The 20,303-nt window shown below is 48.4% G+C and overlaps 1 protein-coding gene across 13 annotated transcripts in view; it reads right to left on the reverse strand.

Moving 5' to 3' along the window:
• ZNF536 (zinc finger protein 536) overlaps positions 1-20,303 on the reverse strand; it is a 487,537-nt gene that overhangs the window by 134,086 nt on the left and 333,148 nt on the right. For 3 of the 13 annotated variants that reach the window (XM_030820278.1, XM_030820275.1, XM_030820279.1), the window contains one exon: positions 17,821-18,727. The exons of the other annotated variants lie outside the window; for them this stretch is intronic. In XM_030820278.1, coding sequence (XP_030676138.1) covers positions 18,720-18,727 — 8 coding nt within the window. In that variant the 3' untranslated portion in view covers positions 17,821-18,719. Of the gene's footprint in view, positions 1-17,820; positions 18,728-20,303 lie in introns of those variants that run through there. 13 annotated transcript variants of the gene reach the window in all.

Raw genomic sequence — 20,303 nt, forward strand, 5'->3', positions numbered from 1 at the left:
CAGTGTCGGGCCTCAAGTTGTCCTTCCTGCTCTGTAAAGTGAACAGCTTTCCAACCTAGATGTTTCTTGAAGAGGCCAGTATTTCAAGAGCTCAAAAGATGCACGTTAGTATTCTGCAAATAACTGGACCTAAACAATTCTATTGCATGAGCCGTGCCCAATGTGAGGGGAGCTCATTCCTCATGTCGTATAACCCAAGCACCAGCCAGAAAAACTTACATAGAGACCAGGCCAGAGTATCCGTGTTCAGATGAGGCCAAGAAAAAGCCAAGATGTCCAGCATAACAACCAAAAAAGAATTGGAACAGGAAGACCTGCGGATGTTTGCTTTGCCAAGGCAGGCATTACGCCTGGGCTCAGAATTCCAGGGTCCCTACTGTGGCCCATCCCCAGTGGGCGACTGAGCCGGCTCTTAGTTAAAACACTGCACTTAGTGGGCCAACCTCCCCCAGGAACTAGGAAACCCTCTCTAGTGACCAGGTTTCTATAATATCAGGTCTCTGAGTCAGAGGAACATTTTTTTCTTTAATCTGAAATTGCCGGGCCGATTTTACAGCGTCTCTCCAGAAACCCCTTCAGATTCCACCTCTGAACTTTAAAACAACAATTTTATTTAGAGAGCTGATTTATTCGCAAGTAAATAGGATACAGGGTGGGTGAAGTAAAAAGAACCAGGAGGCAGTTATTGGATTTATCAGCACAAAAGCCGCACTGTTGCCGGCAGCAGAGGCTCTGCCGTCTCTGTACCTTTCAAAACTAATATGTAACCATATCTGTTTTAAAAGAGTGATTCATTTTCCTCCCATTGCCTGCGAAACTCTCTTCATCCCCACCACAGGAAACTTGAGTCTGATTTTAATGAGCTTCAATTGGAATGTGGCCTTTGAAAAGTAGTGCATTTGAAAAGATGGAACATTAAATTTTGTAATGATGTAAAACATCTTCAATTTTTGACAGGACAATGGTGCTTATTGTACTTTATGAGTCCACTGGCGATTCAAAGGTCACTTTGTATATGACTCCACAGACAGGGGCAGCACTGAATGAAAATTAGGTTACATGTGATCAGCTTTATTATTAATCAGACGAAAATGGATTTTTAACATTTTTCTAATGAGCAACAGAGAAAGAAGAAAATACCACGAATAAAACTACAGAAGAACTAGAATGACCCAGGCTAAAAATGTACCACGGCCATATCTAAAAACGCGCTTTAAATCTGAAATACTTAAATACTATCTCAAGGAATAAAATGCAGCTGCATATCTTGGTGTCGTAAATACACAGAAAACTGCTGAAATACCTACTCTAATTTACTATCTCTGTCCTTTGTTTATAACTAACTAACGAACTGATTTCTCTGCACAGTATATTACCCCAACCCCCAAGAACACCAGGCTGGCTGAAGTTGTGTCACTATTTCCATGATAAATCCTGTTTTTTGGGGGTTTATAACTCAGCTGTAAATATGTAATTCAGACTAAAACTTGGCATATAAGGCCTTAACCACGAAGCAAATTTACGCCACAACCGCCACTCCACCCCCATCTAATTTTTTAAAGCTTTCTTCTATGTGTGATATTTTGGTATTAAAGAGCTGGGGTATTAAAATGAAAGAGAAAAAAACACACACAATAAATAATCATTGAAGAGTTGGTGACTTTTGCTTTCATTTCTTATTCAAATCAAAAAGCTATTTTTCAAGATGCTCTTTGCAAAGCCTATCAAGGTGTTTAAGAAACAAAAGAACAACAACAAAAACCAGACTTCAAATCCCAAACAAATCAAACCAGGCAAAAGAGTATTTAAAGTACAACTGTGAGGAGCATGTGACCCAGGGAAACTGAGGAAGGGATGTGCCGGCTTGCAGTGCACCTCCCTAAAGAGACACGTAACTCCAGGGAAGGCCGGAACCTCTTGTCTGACTATTCCCCTTGGAAGATGGCTGAGTTGCTGAAAGCATTGCCCAGGACAAGAAAGCCTCCAGTCCCCACGTGGACCAGGTGGATTTGCAGGAAGAAAACTCTACAAGCCTCACTGTGAGCACCCAGCCCCCTGGGACTGGACACTGTGGGCCGCAGAGGGAAGTGAGGCAGAGTGTATGGATGGTGCATGGCAGCGGAACCCCATGACCAGGAACAGAACCTGGCTGTCCAGCCCACAGTGTCAGACATGAGAGCCACTAGCGTAGAAGAGCACAGCCCATCTGCAGCTTCCGGGCAGCTGTCAATTCCCCAGGAGGTCAGAAAGAAGTCAATAAAGAAGACAGAGGAAAAAGATTGAAGTTCAACCATGAAACTGGGGCTCCCAAGATGTCAAGGACAGGGGTGGGGCTCTGGAGAAGGAGGACCCAGGTGGGGCTTGAGATAGCAGTGGAGATGGAGGAACGATGGGAGAAGGAGACAGAGTGGCAGATGCAGGCTCGGAGCAGAGTGTCTTATCTGCATCGCCACTGACACCGGAGCAAGGAGCTCCATCCTAGGCTCAGTCACCACAACAGCCTCCTTCTCGGCCTCCTACCTTCCCACCCATGGGTCCCCCACACCCAGCAGGCAGCTCACTCCAAATCGTCTCACGCCCTGCAGAGGTTTTCCTTCCCGTCAGAAGTGCTATGGCATTTGTGGGACCCACTGCAAAAGAAAAATGCAGGACCCTTGGCTCAAACATCATTAAGAATTCCAATGTGGGCACAGTTGACCCTTATACCACGTGCAGAGCCCTTCTCAGTGTAGGGCTTAAGGGACTGCATGGGTTGCACACCCCATGAAGCTGGCCTCTGCTGGAGTCGTTCTTGTGGCCACAAGGCCTGGACTATTTCTGTGACCCATCCCTTCCCCTATTCTACATATTCTCTCTCCAAAGTTCTCTGAACTGTACATGCTGCTGTCCTCGGGGCCTCACCCAAGTGTGCGCCCCACATCCTCCGAGGAATGCACTGGCCTCCTTCAAATTCCTCAGTGTCACTGCACAGGCCTTGTCTCTGTCCACCTCTGGAAAGTAGCAGCACCCCTGGCACTCCCTAACTCCTGATTTGCCTTATTTTTTTCCATACCCTTCTCACCATCTAACCTACCAGTTATTCCATTCGCCCACCGCCCTCTAGATTGTGAGCTCCCTGAAGGCAGGTAGGAGTTTTTGCCTCCTTTCTGGACCACTGGGTCTCTGGTACCTAGAAAAGGACCTGGTGACAGGAACCATCAGGAAATATTTGCTGGATGACTGAGCAAGCATAGATGTCGCTACTCCCTTGGTCTCGCTCCTCTTGCTGCAATAGATGGTGGTGGCCACCTGGGCCAGCAAGATCATCTTCAGGAGGCCAACAGAGCAAGGCTCTGGATGGGAGGGGTGGTGTCTGCCCCCTGCCCCTCCTCTCTTCACATCCCACAGCTGCCCCCCTTGGGTGCCCCCACTTCACATTTTGCTCTTAGGACAGGGGCCTGGGACCTTAGTGTGATGAACACCCCTCTCCCATGAAAGTGCGAGGGGTGAGCCTGCCTTCCCGTAGGAGGCTGCACACAGAGACCAGCCTCAGAAAGCAGTAGCGAGAGTTCCTTTTCCAGAAAAGGGCTCTTTCAGTACTTTTTCTGCAAGTAGTACCTGGTCCTAGCTAGAGATGACTACACAAATCCAAAGGCATAGCCCATGAGAGTTAGGGCTGCATTAAACCAAGATGCCCACCTCTTACCCATGTTTCCAAGTGGCCAGTCCGTCTGCAGGAAAAGGTGCACCAAAGCTGCAGGGACAGCCACACAAACACCTTCCTTGCTTGGATGCAGAGTGACAGCACTCAGAGGGATCAATTTGGATGCGTGAAAACAGGCCCACACCTTGTCCCTGCTTCTACAACCAAGGGCAAGTCCTTTCTCCAACCTCCCTACCAAATGTGACCTCTATGATGACTTCTATCTCCGATAGCCTAAGAATCTTTCATCTCATCATGGAGGGCCCAATGTAGGCCTCAGTGAGCCCTAAAAATAAAGCAGGCTGCCTAACAAGGCATCAGAGATGCAGTCGGGGAGACTCATGCCTGTGGTGGGAAGGGCCTGAGACCCTGGGAGGAAGCCGGATGTTGGGATCACACTGGCCAAAGGTCACAGAGAAGCAGGAGGAGGAAGTGGGCCTGGAAGAAATGAGAAACATGTAGGGCCAGCGCCAAGAAGGGGGCATGGACTGCAAAGAGTGGTTCTATCCCTCCGCATCTTCCAAGTTACTTTCTCTGCTTTGCTGCCATGGCATGAAAGCAGAGAAAGCTTCCCAGGTTGCCTTACCTCTTTGTTCAGTGAAGGGGGCACAATCACTCATGATCTTCACTGAAGAGGGCTTTGGGCATCTTGACTCCTACTTAGCCTGTGTGTCAGACACACTTGCCTTGGAGTTCTCTGGGAGATTCCCAACTTTCTATTTCATTGAAGTCCTGAGCAGACCTGCAAAAGCCACCCTCTGCCTTTTGGTCCCTCTCAAGCCTCAAAGACCCCCAGTAGAATGGCCTCACCTCTACTGGGGACATAGCTTGAACTAGACTTTTGAGCGACCCAGCCCACTGAAGCCCACCCCCTCTCCCAGGAACCACCTTTTTGTCAGAAGAGTACCCACAGCACTTCTTAAAGAGGAAAATGTGCTAAGATGTGAAAAAGCTAGAACCAAAAAAAAGGGGATAAAATGTAACTGTAAAGAGACTGACTGCAAACAAGCCTGCTTGTGTCGACTTGGGGGCAGTTAGACACTCCAGAGGCCCTGCATGAGGCCCACTTGTCTTCCTTTGAGGAGCTGGGGGGCAGCTGACCACCTATCCACAGATGTGTTTTGATAACTCCCAGAAATAAGAGGGTGTTTTATGGGGGAGTAATTGGGCATATTCCCTCCATGACTTGAAGTCAACAGGCAGCCCCTACAGCTGGCCCTTCTAGGTGCTATCAGCAGCGAACGCTATTTTCATGGCCAATTTATTAGAGACTCCATGTTTTTTGAGGAGACGTCACCAACACAAAAAGGGGTATATTTATTGATATGCTTAAAATATAGGTTTTTAACTCGATTCCTTCACCCTTAAAAACAAAGTAAAGAGATAGACAGATACAATTATATTCTGACTGTTTTCCGCCAGCCTGTCCAATGGGAACGTTTGTATATAGCTCTCAGTGGCGCTGAAATCTGCTTAGGAAAGCAACAAGTCCTTTGTTCTGTTGACAACGGTTATTACAATTAATTCATTTTGTGATTGGTACTTGCGCTGAGTGACAAGGTGTTATTTTACCTCCGTGAAAGTTAAAGTGGTAATATCTACGTGCACAATAAAAACATGGGCTTGCTATCACTCACGGGGAGAAGAAAAGGCTGGCTCCCGGCTGCCTCTGCACCTGCCACCCTCTCCGTACCCCACGTGCCAGTTTGAGTTGGGAGGAATGTGCCCGGTTACTCCACTCGAAGTTTCTGCCTTCCAGCCCACCCGGCTTCCTACAAAGTTTTTCATCAAGGCCTGAGGTCTGAAGGTGACAGGGTGTGGAGGGAGGGTGTCCAGGGGGCACGCCAAATGCCGTGGTGTGAGCTGCATGGCAGGGCATGCCACTTGCCTTGTCACCATGAGCCCAACTCAGAGTTTCACTGAGAGGCCTGGTTCTCCCCTCTGTGCACCAAGGTATCTCAACCTTGGCACTATTGATACTGGTATTTGGGGCTAGATAATTGTGGTAGGGGCTGTCCTGTGCATTGTAGGCATTTAGCAGCATCTCTGGCCCCTGGATGCCAGAAGCACTCCCCTCCCCAACATCTCCAGACATTGCTAAGTGTCCCCCAGGGGAGAAAATTGCCCCTAGCTAAGAACCACTGCTATCCACAGCCCCCGGGGCTATTTGCTGTGTTGTGGAAAGAGGGTTCAAGAATGCTTCTCTGGGCCAGGCGCAGTGGCTCTGTAATCCCAGCTCTTTAGGAGGCCGAGGTGGGTGGATCACTTGAGGCCAGGTGTTTGAGACCAGCCTGGCCAACATGGTGAAACCCCGTCTCTACTAAAAAAAACACAAAAATTAGCCAGGCGTGGTGGCGCATGCCTGCAATCCCAGCTACTGCAGAGATGAAGGCAAGAGAATCACTTGAACCCAGGAGACGGAAGTTGCAGTGAGTGGAGATCATGCCACTGCACTCCAGACTGGGTGACAGAGCAAACTCTGTCTCAAAAAAAAGACGCTTCTCTGGCTTCGATTCCATCTCAAGTTCCCTGAGGAGGCTGGCTTCCTCACCGAACCCAGAGACAGAGCGGCGGGGTAGGTCCCATCATAGCCCCCACAGGAAAGAGCATAGGAGGATGACAGACCTCTTGTACCATCAAGAAGGTGTGGCAAAGGAGAATGGAGGAAGAGAGAAACCAAACAGCTGCCCCAAGAACATGGCTGCAGAGCCCATTTCAAAAAACGGATGTATCTCCAGGGTAGCCCAGACTTCCCTCTAGCTAGGATGATCAAGGAATGGCCGTCGAGTCTTCCAACCTCACCAGGGTCTCATACAATTTATTACGTGATATATACCTCAACACAAAAAAATATGTTGAACAAAATTCATCTCTACTCATTATTAGGGATTTCAACAATTGCACACTAAGCTTAGAAAAATTCTGGTTATCTGAGCGCTCCAGGGGCTTTGCTTCTGGATATGTGGTGCGTCCTCTCTGCTCATTGATTCCTATGGATTCATCATTTAGTTCTCCATTTAACTTCCTTATGCAGCTACCAGCTCATCACATCAAGGAAAAGATGCAGGATGAGGCAAGACCATCCTAGTTCTAGGTGGATTGTCTCAGGAAGGGCCCAACCTATTTTCAGGAGGAGCAGTAAGAGCAGGGGCCCCAAGGGGCAGGGCTGGTGAAGACCATGGTCCTGTGACCTGCCCGCCCATCCCTCCCCTTCAGAGCAGCCCAGTTGTTTTTCTGTACCAGACATGCAATGACAAAGCCCTAAATCTTTGCCTTCATCACCGGGGTCCCACTGTGCCAGGACTAAGGGCCTGTCATTTCGGCTGCACCAGAGCATGGCTGGGCACTGCCAGTGTCCCCAGCCAGGCTGACATCCCTTTCCAATGAAAAGCTCAGCAGATTGGACCTGTATGTCTGCCTTGGAAAACCATTGACAGGGAGTCATAGAAATCCTCCTGAGTCTTTTTTTTTTTTTTTTTTTTTTTTAGCAGTGTTTATCACCTCAAAATCAATTGCATATTTTAAATTAAAACAAATGACTATTTCTAGACTAATCAATACTTGCATCTTTGCCTTTTAAAAAGTAAAAAGTTTAATGTAAAGAAATCCTCATCTTTGCTCCCATCAATTCAATTTTAACATAATTCAATATTTAATAAATATAATCCTCTTTGTGCAGAGCAATGTCATAGAAAATGGAAAAGATTTCATGGTATCCAAGGTCTCGTGAGGTGGAAAATGATGCCTCTTCCCCCGGAAACTCCCTACCTCTGGGTACTTTCCTCACCTTCTTCACATATCAGGAGCTGTTTATTCCTATGAAGTCTAAAAAAAAAAATGGGTTTATGTATTTAATGATTTTAAAACCAAAATGCTAACTACTGTCTGCACAATTGCCATTTTTATCTCTTTAAACTTCTCCAGCCTGACGTTTCTAAAAGGGCAAAGGCAGAAAACCCTTATATAATACCTAATTTGTACATCTGCGGTTTCCTTCAGACTGGCACAGGCACCATATGTTTTTAATTATCATAATAGCCCTAAAGAACCTGTTCTGTGGGAAACACATATGATCCTTTTATTACTGGTTTGTAATTTAAACAGTTTTAACAGAAAAGGTCTGGCTATCGGGGAGTGACAGCCTCAAAGGCCTAAGATCCCAGCCATCGACCTCTGGAAGCTCAAGTTCAGATCCCACCCACCGAGGGGGACCTCCTTCCCCCTGCCTGACAGAGGTAATTGGGCACACGTGAAGCGGCTCTGTGGGACCTCAAAAGACATAATCTGGGATCTCCAGTGACGCCGGGTTTTGGTCAGAGTCCGGAACAATGAGAATAAGGTTGATAAATATTATCCTGGTCTGACCTCCGCTGCTGTCGCGGTTGGGGGCAGGGAGGGGCAGCTGGAGCCCTGGGCCACCCACTCTCTATGCTCCCTCAGACCTAGACCTCAAGGAACAATTGGAAGGTGGGGGTCAGGTTTCCTCGGGACCCTCTCGCTGCGGGGGGAGGAGGGAGATGACAGGTTTTTGCTTTTTTTCCCTGAGGCTGGAAAATGACTGAATAAATATAGCCCTAAAAAGAACTGATTCACAGACTGTGACATGGAAGGACTCAGGGTTATCACTGTGACTTTGTCACTTATGGAGAGGTGAGGACACTGAGGGGACAGGAGGAGATCTGCTCAGGGTCACGTGGCAAGTTCAAAGCCACTCTGATCACAACCCAAGTACCTGGTCCCTACCCAGTGCGCCGCCTGCGTGCTCCAGGACCGTGCTCCCCAGGCTCTGTCTCAGGTTAGGATTGCCTAATCGCAGAATCGTGGCTCAGAAATGCCCCATTCTCTCCTGACATGAGCCTGGTGGGCTGGCAGGAACTGGCTGTTGTTATGTACTGTTAGTTGGTTTCTTTATGTTTGATGCATCTCGAATGTGTATTAAAGGCACAGAAAAGCACCCGCAAGGTGAGGCAGCTGAGTGGCCACTCCCAGGGACCTCCACCGCCCAGAGAAGCCACTCCCAGGAACCGCCACTACCCGGAGAGGCCACACGCGGGGACCACCACTACCCAGAGAGGCCACACACAGGCACCTCCACTGCATGGAAAGGCCACATGCAGGGACTTCCACTACCCGAAGAGGCCATACGCGGGGACCCGCACTACCTGGAGAAGCCACTTCTGGGGACTTCCACTACCTGAAGAGGCCACGTGCAGGGACCCACACTACCCAGAGAGGCCACGTGCAGGGACCCCCACTACCCAGAGAGGCCACATGCGGGGACCTCCACTGTCCGGAAAGGCCACACACAGGGACCTCCACTGTCCAGAGGGGCCACTCCCAGGAACCTCCACTGTCCAGTGAGGCCACATACAGGGACTTCCACTGTCCAGAGAGGCCACAGGCAGAGATCCCCCCACTGCCCAGAGAGGCCACTCCCAGGGACCTCCATTGTTCAGCTCTGAATCTCAGCCCCATCGTTTACATGCTGAGTGATCTTAGGTGTGACAAGATGCTGCTTGGTGCGTCAGTTTCCCCATATTTAAAATGAGAATAATATATACTCCATCCACATCCTCGGGTTTTCATGAGGATGAAATGTAAGAAGTTAATTTGCACTCTCATCTGTATGGAGCTTAGAACAGGACTTGCCACAGAGGAAATCTTTATTATTTACAACCTTCCTTGGAAGGTTAGTGGGTGAGTTTGGAGGACCAGATCCTGCTGCTGGGATAAAGGGAGCCGTTCCCTGGGCATGGAGATATTTTGGGGAAGCAGTCATCTGCCCCAGACCCAGGATGCCCCCACATGGCTGGTTTTTGAATGGAACAAAACGTCTCAGTGGTAACTGATTTCTGGGTGACCCCTCATAGACACTCAGGGTGTGGGGCAGGGTTAGGAGCCATGGCCGACTGAGTTCTCCTCTAGGCTGCCCAAAGGCCAGGACTGATTTTACATAGTTGCCCTGAAAGTGACTTTCTTTATTCCACGATTGCTTGATTTTAGCATCCAAGAGTGACCTGGGATATTTTATTACTTTGTGTTTTCTGTTTGTTGGTGGTCACGGCCTGACGTTATAAATGCTGTGTCTTGGAGGACTGGTGTGATGCGGTTGATGACACTGATTGCACTGATTGATGTCATCTATAAGATGGGCTATCAGGTTCGGTGCTTGGCATTGGAGGTGTGTGTGTCAGGGAATTCCCCTCCCAGACTCTGCAACAGCTATCCTCACACCTGGTGTTCAGCTGGCCAAGCTGAGGCTCAGAGGGGCCCCCTGGAGTGGGAAGGTCATGACCTGAGGCACTAGAAGAGTAGCAAATGACAGCAAGAGTGGACAGCAGGCATTGGAGATGACAGAAGGTGGGGACATGGGAGGGGGTGAGGGTTGAAAAATCACCTGTTGTGTACAGCGTTCATTATTCAAGTGATGGGTACACTAAAAGTCCAAACTTCACCACATGCAATGATATAAACATGAAAAAAATTTTAAAAAGAAAAAGAAAAAAGACTGTGGGCAAGGTGCCTAGCATCTCTTAGCCTCAGTTTCCTCATTCATAAAGTGGGTTCTGATAATGACATAGGGTATCTGGTTACGCAGAAGTGGCTGGGGTCCAGAAGTGCTGAAAGCCTGGCTGGCCTGGGGGCTTCACAGGAGGGTGGGCCCACACCGGGGCAAGGCTCGGAACAAGTCCCGTAGCAGGCCAAGTCTCCCCAGATCACCCCATCCTTCCTCCTCTGCAACATGCTCTCTCCCCAGGTAAGTAGATGGGGCCGTCATTCACTCAGCCGACCTCACCCTTGAAGAAGGAGGTCAGGGAGTCACAAGCCCAGATCTGCCTTCCTAAATGACCCCAGAAGACCAAGAGGAAGCTCTCTGATAAGTTTAAAAAAAAAAAAAAAAAAAAAGGAAGGGAGTCTACACAATCCCCACCCCAGAGGGGCTGAGCTTTCCTTTTGGCAAAAAGAGGACCAGATGGCCACCCTTGTTTGAGATGTCAGCGGTGACCTCTCAATGCAACAAACAGAAGTGCATCTTAATCAGAGTTCTTCCCGGACAAGGCAATGGCATGGACCCGCCCCTCTAGGAAATAAGACCTTCTTAATCACAGCCCTGCAGCCACAGTGGCTGTTCTCCACCCCTGCCCACCCAGTGCCAGCCCAGCTCTGTGGCCCCGCCGAGCCCAGGCAGGAGTGGAGCGTCTCCCGGTTTCCAATCCTTGGAGTTATAACTCACATTACTTACATCCCATCTGCACCCAGTGAAGGCAGAGCAGGGAAAAGAGCATAAAACACAAAGTTCCCACAGACAACATCTGTCTCAGTGCAAACAATGGACCATTATCTTGTAAATAATTCTGATTAAGATGCAGCATTTCCTCCTGAAACTGGCGGTGGGAGTGGAGCAAGCGGGAGGAGGTGCTGCTGGAGCTCCAGCCCGAGCACCAGGGGCTGCACTTGGGGATCTCCCTGACCCTCGAAGCCTCCCCAACATCCCTACCCACAGCCACTGAGCATCCTTCTCCCCAGCCTGACCACCAGGACCACCAGCAGTGGGATGGCCCATCCCATCAGCCTGGGCACCTACAGCCCCAGGAGGCTTTGGAAAAGTTTCCCTGCCAGCATCATTTCCTTTCATTTCTGCTGGCCTTCTCTCTCTCTCTCTCTCTGTCTCTCTCTCTCTCTCTCTCTCCTCTTTACCCATTTATTCCGCTCTTTCCTCTCCTCCAGATGCAACCTCCACCATTTCTCTTCTGTTTTCTTCTTACTTGTTTTCTTTCTTACCTTCTCCTTTCCTTTGTTCTTTTTTTAGATCTTGCTGTGTTGCCCAGTCTGGCCTCCACCTCCTGGGCTCGAGTGATCCTCCCGCCTCAGCCTCCTGAGTAGCCAACACACCCGACTCTTTCATCTAATTTTATCTTCCCAGGTCTCCAGTTTGTCTTTAATCCTCCTCCTTCTTCTCTTTGTACTGCATTTGCACTTCTCTCCCTCTATCTTCATGCATGTCTCTTCCTTTCGGCCATTCACCCCTCTCTTGTTTTCTGGTCCCCTTAGCCCTCCGGTCCTCTGTGACACTCTCCCTCTCCCTTGGCCCCCCCATCCCAGGCCCCTGGGGCTAGGCCTCCCCACTGTTCCACCCCAGAGGCACCTTGACATGGTGGGAATTGTGTGTGTCCATCTGGAGGTTCCAGGCCTGTGGGCCCCAGCCTGTCCTTGGGCTCATCCGCAGGGGTTGTCAGGCTGGGGAAGGGACCCTTAGGAATCCCTCTTCCCACCACTGGAGCATCCGTCACGCCCAGCGCCTCTCCCTCCTGTGTCTTCTGGGATGCGAGGTCAGCCTGCCTGGCAAATCCCAGTCCCATCACCCACCTCACACAACAGCTCCTGTTGCAAAACCCACTGTCACGAAAGAAAACTGGGGACTTCACAAAACCACCCCAACATGACATCCAGGTGTTTAACCTGTGCAAATTAGAGGGGATCATTCACTTTGCAGGGGCATTTACCTCAAAGGCCTCAAGAAAATTCCCTTTGTGATTTAAAATTAAATTACTGGGTATCATTTAGAAAGGACAGTTCTAGAGCCCAAAGTCTTAATGTAAACCAAAAACCACTGATACAAGAATCTGGGCCACCGATTGGCCACGAGAGATGATTTTTAAAAGTTTCCTAATGGTAAATACCTTTTACCACTACAAAACAGTGAAAACAGCTCAGTTGGAGCCAATGGGGGTGTGTCTGTCCATCACAGGAATGGGCTTGTTGAATTATCACATGGGTTCCCCAACAGACCTCCAGATGCGTTCACCTCAGGGATGGGAAGAATCCCAGATGGGCCATCCAGAAAGAGGCCTTCCAGCAGTGAGTACAAATTGGCAAGGATGAGGGTGGGGTGCCATGATTCATAATAACCTGCCCAGATTCTCCAGCCACTTGGCAGGGTTTTAGTGGGTTCTGGGTCTTCATCGAAGCTCTGCCTGGAGCCTACATGGCTGCAGAAAGCCTAAAATAATTGAAATGAAGGTGACTCGACAACCTCCAAGTTCTTCATATTCACTTTATTTTCTTAAGGGATACATGAGTGTCTCATTTGGTGGATGATAATACTGAGGTAATTGGATTAAGAAATGCCTATGACAAGATGTCCATTTGAAAGCAAAAAGCCAAGGACTTGAGGGTTTCCCATGCAGAGATAGAGCGTACTGTTCTAGACTACCCGGGCCTGCAAGCCCAGAGTGATTTTGAGTGACCAAGGGAATTCTCATTGGAAAAGTGGAACGGTCACAGGCACAGAAGGAAGTGAACGTGAACTGCTTCCGTGCCCTGTGAGTGCAAGATGAGAGCCTGAGCCTGCGTCTCTTGGTGCCTGGGTTCCCACCCTCTAAGTGTGATGGGTACGTGTACTGAAAGGGAGCAGGAGGCACTTATAGCCAAAAGGGACTCCCTGGATTCACACATTAGCATTTGTAAAGTGCTCGAAGACAACCTGATCATCATAGAAAATACAGTCTTCTCAAGCTCAACGGTGAGCTCAACAGGTTGAAAAAGAGAGAAAAAAGTCATATAATCAGGTTTTTCTTGCACTTCCATGAGCTGAAAATCCAGTTTCATTATCTCCTTTCTTTTCTTTTCTTTTTCTATTTTGACAGACTTCCAGAATTAAAAGAGAAAATCCTCAATGGTCATCTTCTAATTTAATAGAAATATCTTCAGGATAAGGCAAGTTTCATATGCCCGTGCACTGGAATGGCAGATGGCCTTGCCCAGATAGAAAGCCCGCATGCTCTTTAGCTTGTGGGAAACCAGAACACACCCCAGAGGCCCTACTGGTATGGGGACTCCAGGGGACTCCAGGACTGACAGGGTCCGGAGGAGTCATCTGAAAAGTGAGGACTGGCAAAGGGTGGTGGAGACTATAGAGTTTAAGACCTAGGAGGGTCTGCAGCAGACATCTGGAACGCTCCCTCCTTTGGCTGAGAGGAAAATGGTGCCCAAAGAGGGCATGTGAGTTGTCTAAGCTCCTTGGAACATGATTGCTTGGTCTGTTGACCCCCAGACCAGCCTGCCAGTCCTTCCTCCAGTAACCCGGCCCCTAAGCTGAGAGGCCATGTGCTTCCCTCCCCACAAGAGCCATGACCTGCACATCTGTTCTCATCCGTGGCTCTGGTAGGTCTGCGACTTTCTACAGGGTACCCAGGAGGGTGTTCTCACTTGAAGCAGATGCTGTTGGTTTCTCATTCCTTCCCTTCTGATTATCTGATTATCTGGCAATACCAATGGGCCCTTGCTTCTTTCTGCCTGAGGGCTTTCTCTCACTATGGGAAGAATGGTTGGCCATCAGGTGGGCTGGAGGGACCCTCAGCTGCTGGGAGAGGCAGAGCTGGTGTGTAAATACCCCCGCTCCTTCAATCCTTGAAGAGACTGTTCCAAGGGGAGCTCCATACAGTACCTTAGAGGACCCCCAAAAGTGCTGAGCCCCCATGGTCCTGCAGTACTGACCCTCTCATGAGTGCACCTGTGCTTGTTGATTTACCTGCCTTCTCTGTCTCCCTTCCCTGCTCCCTCACTCGTGCTTCCTGGGTCACCTCCCACATCTACTGCCTGCATCCAGGTCCTTACCTCAGGATCTGCTCTAGGGAGACCCCAACTAGGTCACCAAGGAAGTCTTAGGGGATTGAGAGGACTAACGACCCCTCTACTTGACAAGAAAGAGCTAATCCTAGTGTGAGTCCCTAATTATCCACTGGGATCACTGTGCACCCCAGCAAAACCACCTTCAGCCCTTCCCCAGGTGCAGGGCACACCCTGGAGTGGCCTGTCCTGATGGTCAACCCCAGCCCTCTTCCCAGGACAGACAAATCCCTTGACTCAAGAAAAAAGCAACTTGTCCATCATATAAAAAGAGCAATAATTTGGTAAATTAATTGCAAATTTGCTTTCCCCGCTTGGTTGCCTTTCTCCTTTTATGTGGATAATTGAGAGCATATTATGTTAATTTGACAACAACAGAAGTTCAAAAAGAAAACTTAACCTTGTAAGCAGTGAGTTACCATTAGATGGGTGTGTCTGGACAACTCCACAAAGAACATGAAAGACAAACCCCTCGTGAAGCCAGCCAATGTCTGGATGCACAAATGGCTATTTTTGCTAATGAAATAGCTGTGCAGAGTTCCCCAACTTTAACCTTGAAAATGCGCATCCCTTGCTCCAGAGGCAGAATCTGCTTACGCAGAGGCAATATTGCCAATGCGCTGCTGCCGATTTGGGGATGTAATTTAATCATCGGGAAGTTTCTTTGAGAAAAAGTGACTATACTTATGGAATAATCATCTCCCAACATTTAGATTCTTTTTCTCCAACCAGAATATCTACAGTCTCATCAAAGCAAACACACTTCCGAACATGTGTAAATAGAAAAGCGGATCTGAAGACTCTCTTACTGCAAGGCACTCTGCCCTTCCTTGGCCTCTCTCATCTTAAGTCACAGATGTCTCCTTGGAACTCTGCTCCATATACAATGGGGCGGGCGGGGGGACGGTTTCTTATCCAGACCAGGGTGTTCATGTTAGGAAGGGTCCAGGTCTCAGGCTGAGGGTAGATCCAATGGATGATGTTTATGTTTGCTCCAGGTCTGAATTCAAACAGGTGAGGCTTGTTATAATCCCACATGTGGATGGGTGGTGGCTTGGGGCAAGGTGGGCTTGTTATATTTCCACACGGGGATGGATGGCGGTTTACAGGGGACATGCGCTTGTTATAATCCCATGTGGGGATGGGTGATGACTTGAGGGAATGTAGGCTTGTTATAATCCCACGTGGGGATGGATGGTGGTTTACAGGGGAGGTGGGCTTGTTATATATCCACGTAGGGATGGATGATGGTTTATGGGGGAGGTGGGCTTGTCATATTCTCATGTGGGGATGGATGGTGGTATACGGGGAAGGTGGGCTTGTTATAATCCCACTTGGGGATGGAAGGTGGCTTAGGGGGAAGGAACACACAGGAAACAGAATTCCTGACCCCCTTGCTGAGTTGTGAAATGAAATTGGCTCATTCCACAGAACTGAATCCACCCAGCTCCCCAGCAGGCAGAAGACGGGATATTCCCAAGAACGCGCAACTGGTGAGAAGGAAGTTGTTACCCAGGGATGGGGGTGATGAGGAGGATGTGGATGGGAAGCAGGGGGAGTGTATGGCATGAGTGCCCTGAAATGAGAAGATGGGGAGCAGGACGGAGCTGGCTTCATAAAAATAGGAGAATGAGAATCCACAAAGGCCTCCTCTAAGCTTGAGAAATTTCCACCAGGGAGCAACTCAGGAAATACCCCCTGCTTTAGAAACGGAAATGCTTCCGAGTCTTCCAGCTTGGAGATCCCGTTAGGGGGATTGGGCCCCTGTGGAAAGGAAGAGAGAACAGCAGACGCCTGAATGCAAGGCTCCAGGGAGCCTTCCAGGCTGTCAAGGCAAGGGGCTGGGAAGATCCGTTCCCTTCAGCAGCCTCTCCCTCACTGGCTTTGCACTCCCTCTGCCTCCAAAGCCCAGCCCCCCACACACCATCTGTACCCCTCTGGGCCCCATCCCAGGAGGACTGGCAAAACCCACAGGTGCTATGGTGCCCCAGGTTTGCAGGAAGTGGGCAGCAGGGTGTACATGACCGGCAATGCCAGAAACAGTGTGCTCAGCCCTGGACAGAAGCCCCAACAAAAAGGCTTGGAGGAATTTTCCCTCGATGTGCACCCCATTCCCCTTGGGGCAGGTCCTCAGACTCAGGGGACATTGCAAATAAAGAAAAACCTCTCCTGGGGCCCTACTTCTTGTGAAGGCTTGGCCTATATACACTGGCAGTGGAAACTGGCCCTGCCTAAATGTGGCCACACAGACCTGGGGCCTGGAGGTTAGGGTCATTCACTTTACCTTTGCTAGGCATTTAGGGATCCATCACAATTTCCATAGGAACCTATGGTATGTGCTCCCAGCTTCATATGAAGGGAATCAGGCAACAGTCGCGGGCACTGACCACCAGGAAATCTGACAACCTTCTTCACAATCAACATTTTCTCTTTGAAGCTTTTATCACGTCTTCTCAGACTCCGAATCTCTCACTTTTTACCTCTTTCCTAAAATAAGACACAACCTAATGCCATACTGTGGTCTTTGGAGTCAGAGTCACTTGAAAAGGTTTTATGAGAAATACCAGAAGAAATGTTTCAACCAGCTAGGGTGATGCAATTGTCCTGTTGCGGAGGCCAGGGTTGTTCAATGAGCATTTCTGGGTTTCTGTTCCCTTGTTACACAGAGGACACTTTATTTATTTGGGGTTGTGAAGAACGGACTTGGGGCTTGAGATTGTGTCGTACCCCCAGTCCCCCAAAAGGATCAGTTAGACAAGGGGGCAGGGATGGTCACTGAATTTAGAAATTTACAAAACACGCCCAAGCAAAGAAGCTTGGAAACACCGTTAAAATGGCAGGACCCTAAAGTCCAGCTCACGGACCACAAAACCAAGCAACACAAGCAAAAAGCAAAATCGATCCTTCCCACACTCTCTCCCCACCAAGAGGCAAAGTGGAAGAACAGGCAAAAGCCTGTTACAGCAAACACAGGTACAGCCCAAAAAGGTCAGCAGAACATAAAGATTTCCCCCTCCACAAATGCTGAGTCTCTTCATTACAAACTACCTCTTCACAGGACGAAAATAACATGTTCAGATTTGCTGCAGGGAGGCTAGGTGTCAGCGTTTCCACATCTGGGATGGGGCATGATGGCCAGCATACTCCGTGCCCAAGTACCCCCCCCACCCCCACCACCCCAGCCACAGTTCCCATGGGCAGTTGTGGGGTCTAGACACCTAAAAGTCACTTGTACAGAGAAACGGGCCCGTGTCGCCTGGCTCTCCCCGACCCGCCACAGTCATCCACCCAAATTGGAAGGTCCTTTTCCACTTGCATGTTTATGAATTGTCACAGGGCCCACCTAAGGGTGGATAGAAAAATGCAAAGATCTGCCCAGGCAAACAGCCCAAGAATCAGGGTAAATGGCATTCCCTGAATGTCCTGTTGAGGCTTCCAACAGAGAGAAGAATGTCAGGGGGTGAGGAGGGTGTTGCAGAATGAATTAACATAATGACTCCAAACTGCACTAATGTTTCACAGCTTTTTTTTTTTATTAGCAATACCAAGATAAGTTATTGAAGCATTTTTAGTATTATTTTACATTCCATTCATAAATGACCTAACTTGTAACTCAGCATACAGCACACTTAAAGATATAGTTTGACACTTATTCAGAAAGCTACAATTATTATAACTTACATGCCTTCATTACCAGGAACACCTTAATATATCTTCTAATGACTTCAACAATACTCTGTTCCAAAGCACACGATCACCCCGTACACGTTTACATATTTTGCTTCAATCACCATTTTTAAGTTGTAGATGTCAAGGTGCTATTCACTGAAATTTTACTGTCATCTGCTCCTGGTTAATAGGAAGACCTGACACAATATTAAACTAGCAATATTTCTGCTTAAATACTATGGAGAAAGAGAATTACTGCACTTTTCTGTATTCTTCTAAAGTGTTACAAAATACAGGACAATCAGACACAAGCAGTAATACCCACGAGACCACTGCAGGACCCACCTCTACACGCTCAGGTGAGCTGGTGGAACAGCCCCCCACCCCCAGCCAGGTTGTCCACAGGTGAAGGGATCTGTCATCCACCAGCAGTTGTCACTCAGGATTTATGACTTTGAGGGAGTTTTCTCTCCTGCTCAAGTTACTAAGCCTTTGCAATCCATGACTAATAGTGGAACATATGGGGTAATATTTTTAGCCTCTGATTCTCTGCTATATATACTGTAGATTGGTGCGCCGTGTGTATACACATACCTATGCCAATAGTAATTATTTATTCAACACACATATGTGTATACATTCTTCTCTTGACTTTACACGATTAACAAGCTGCAGATAACCACCGAGGACCACGAACAGACAAAGGCAAGTCCAGATAGACCGACTAGCACAGGGAGTGTCACTTACCTGCAAGAAAATGTGCAGATTTGTTAAATAATCCAGAAACCATCAGGGCTAGAGGCATTTGAAAGCAAGGGCAAGGCCACATCCCCTAATCATTTAATGGAATAATGACAATAAAGTGGAATTTATAAAATTTGGTCCTTCTGTCTCTGGCTAAAGCAAGAATAGTCAACATGATTAGGGCAGGTTGGCAATTAGACGTAGAGGTGCTGTTGATCAGCACTAAGTAATAGGAGATAATTACTGCTTATTTGAAACCTAGGCTTTGCACACAACGTCTGAAATTAAAAAGAAAAAAAAAGAAAAGAAAAACCTGATGCCTTCAGCAGGTAGGATGTAGCCTGTGTCTAGATAGTTGTCAGTTTCAACCAGCGCTTTGATTCAGCAGTCTAAAATGGTAGACGCCAGTGCTTAGACCCACGGTATCTGCACCCACTTAAGACATGGATGGGCTCACACCGTTCCTATTTCAGATGGCGGTGCCTGGGTCTGATTGGAGAGTTTACATTTCCTCAGTGATGTGGGTGTCTGTTCTGACAACACTCTCTTCTCTCAATACTCTCTTCCTCTTTCCCAATCTTAAGTCATTACCAGGGGTGGGGAAAGATATATACATGTTTCTTTTTTTTTTTTTTTGAACCAAAGAGGTTGATTGCCCTCTCCTCTCACCTAGGCTTGGTCCTGAGCAGTAGGATTCATGCAATCTGAAGAGAATATGGACATAGCAACTAAAATTAATGCTACCAGACTTCTCTCCTGATTCAGAGGCCCTGTTGATTCAGCCAGTAGCTTTTGGAGCCAAAAATATGCAGCAAAAGGAAAGGAACATAAACAAGGCTAAATGTCACCAGTGTTTGCCGACTTACAGACACCATCCATTTGTTTGTTCTGAAATGACGAGTGGACCATTTGGCAAATACAATGGTATTCACACAACAGTTCTGTCATCCTGCAGTGCAAACGACATCACGTCAGTGGCATTCCCATTTAATTTAAAAAGAGGGAAGGAGAACGGGAGAAGAATGCCTTTGGAGTTTGGAGAGAGCTGCCATCCAGAGAGGCTGCCTCTCCGTCAGACACAGTGCACACAGCAGGGCTCGGGATGAGGGCTGGGGAGATCCCGCTCCACGTGCTGATTTCTGCAGGAGATCCCAGGGGACATCGCCTGTGTTTGTCCCTCCAGAGTCAAATAGAAAAGCTCTGCAGCAGGTTGTGAGGCAGCCAGCAGGGGCAGAACTGGGCGGTGATTTGCATTAACTCACAAGGTTCTGCCCTTGGACTTCAAGGCAGGCCAAACTGTCCTCGCTTCTGGGGTCTAATGTCAGGCCCCAGACACACAGTATGAATGAGAGCAGGCCAGACCGTAGAGGTCAACAGCTAATCTGTAAATTATCCAATTGGGCAAAGGAGGTGAATACAAAGGTGTGCTTTGTCCATAGTCTCTGAGGCCAATCCATTTGAGAATCAGCTCACAAAAAAAGAGAAGGAAGAGGCATGAGAGCACATTTGTCTTTGAATAAAGTAAGGCAGCAGCAGAGACAAAAAGATCTTGCAGTGGAGATGCCCCAGGTCTCCCACA

The sequence above is a fragment of the Nomascus leucogenys genome, chromosome 10 (assembly GCF_006542625.1).
Source record: "Nomascus leucogenys isolate Asia chromosome 10, Asia_NLE_v1, whole genome shotgun sequence".
NCBI lineage: Eukaryota > Metazoa > Chordata > Mammalia > Primates > Hylobatidae > Nomascus > Nomascus leucogenys.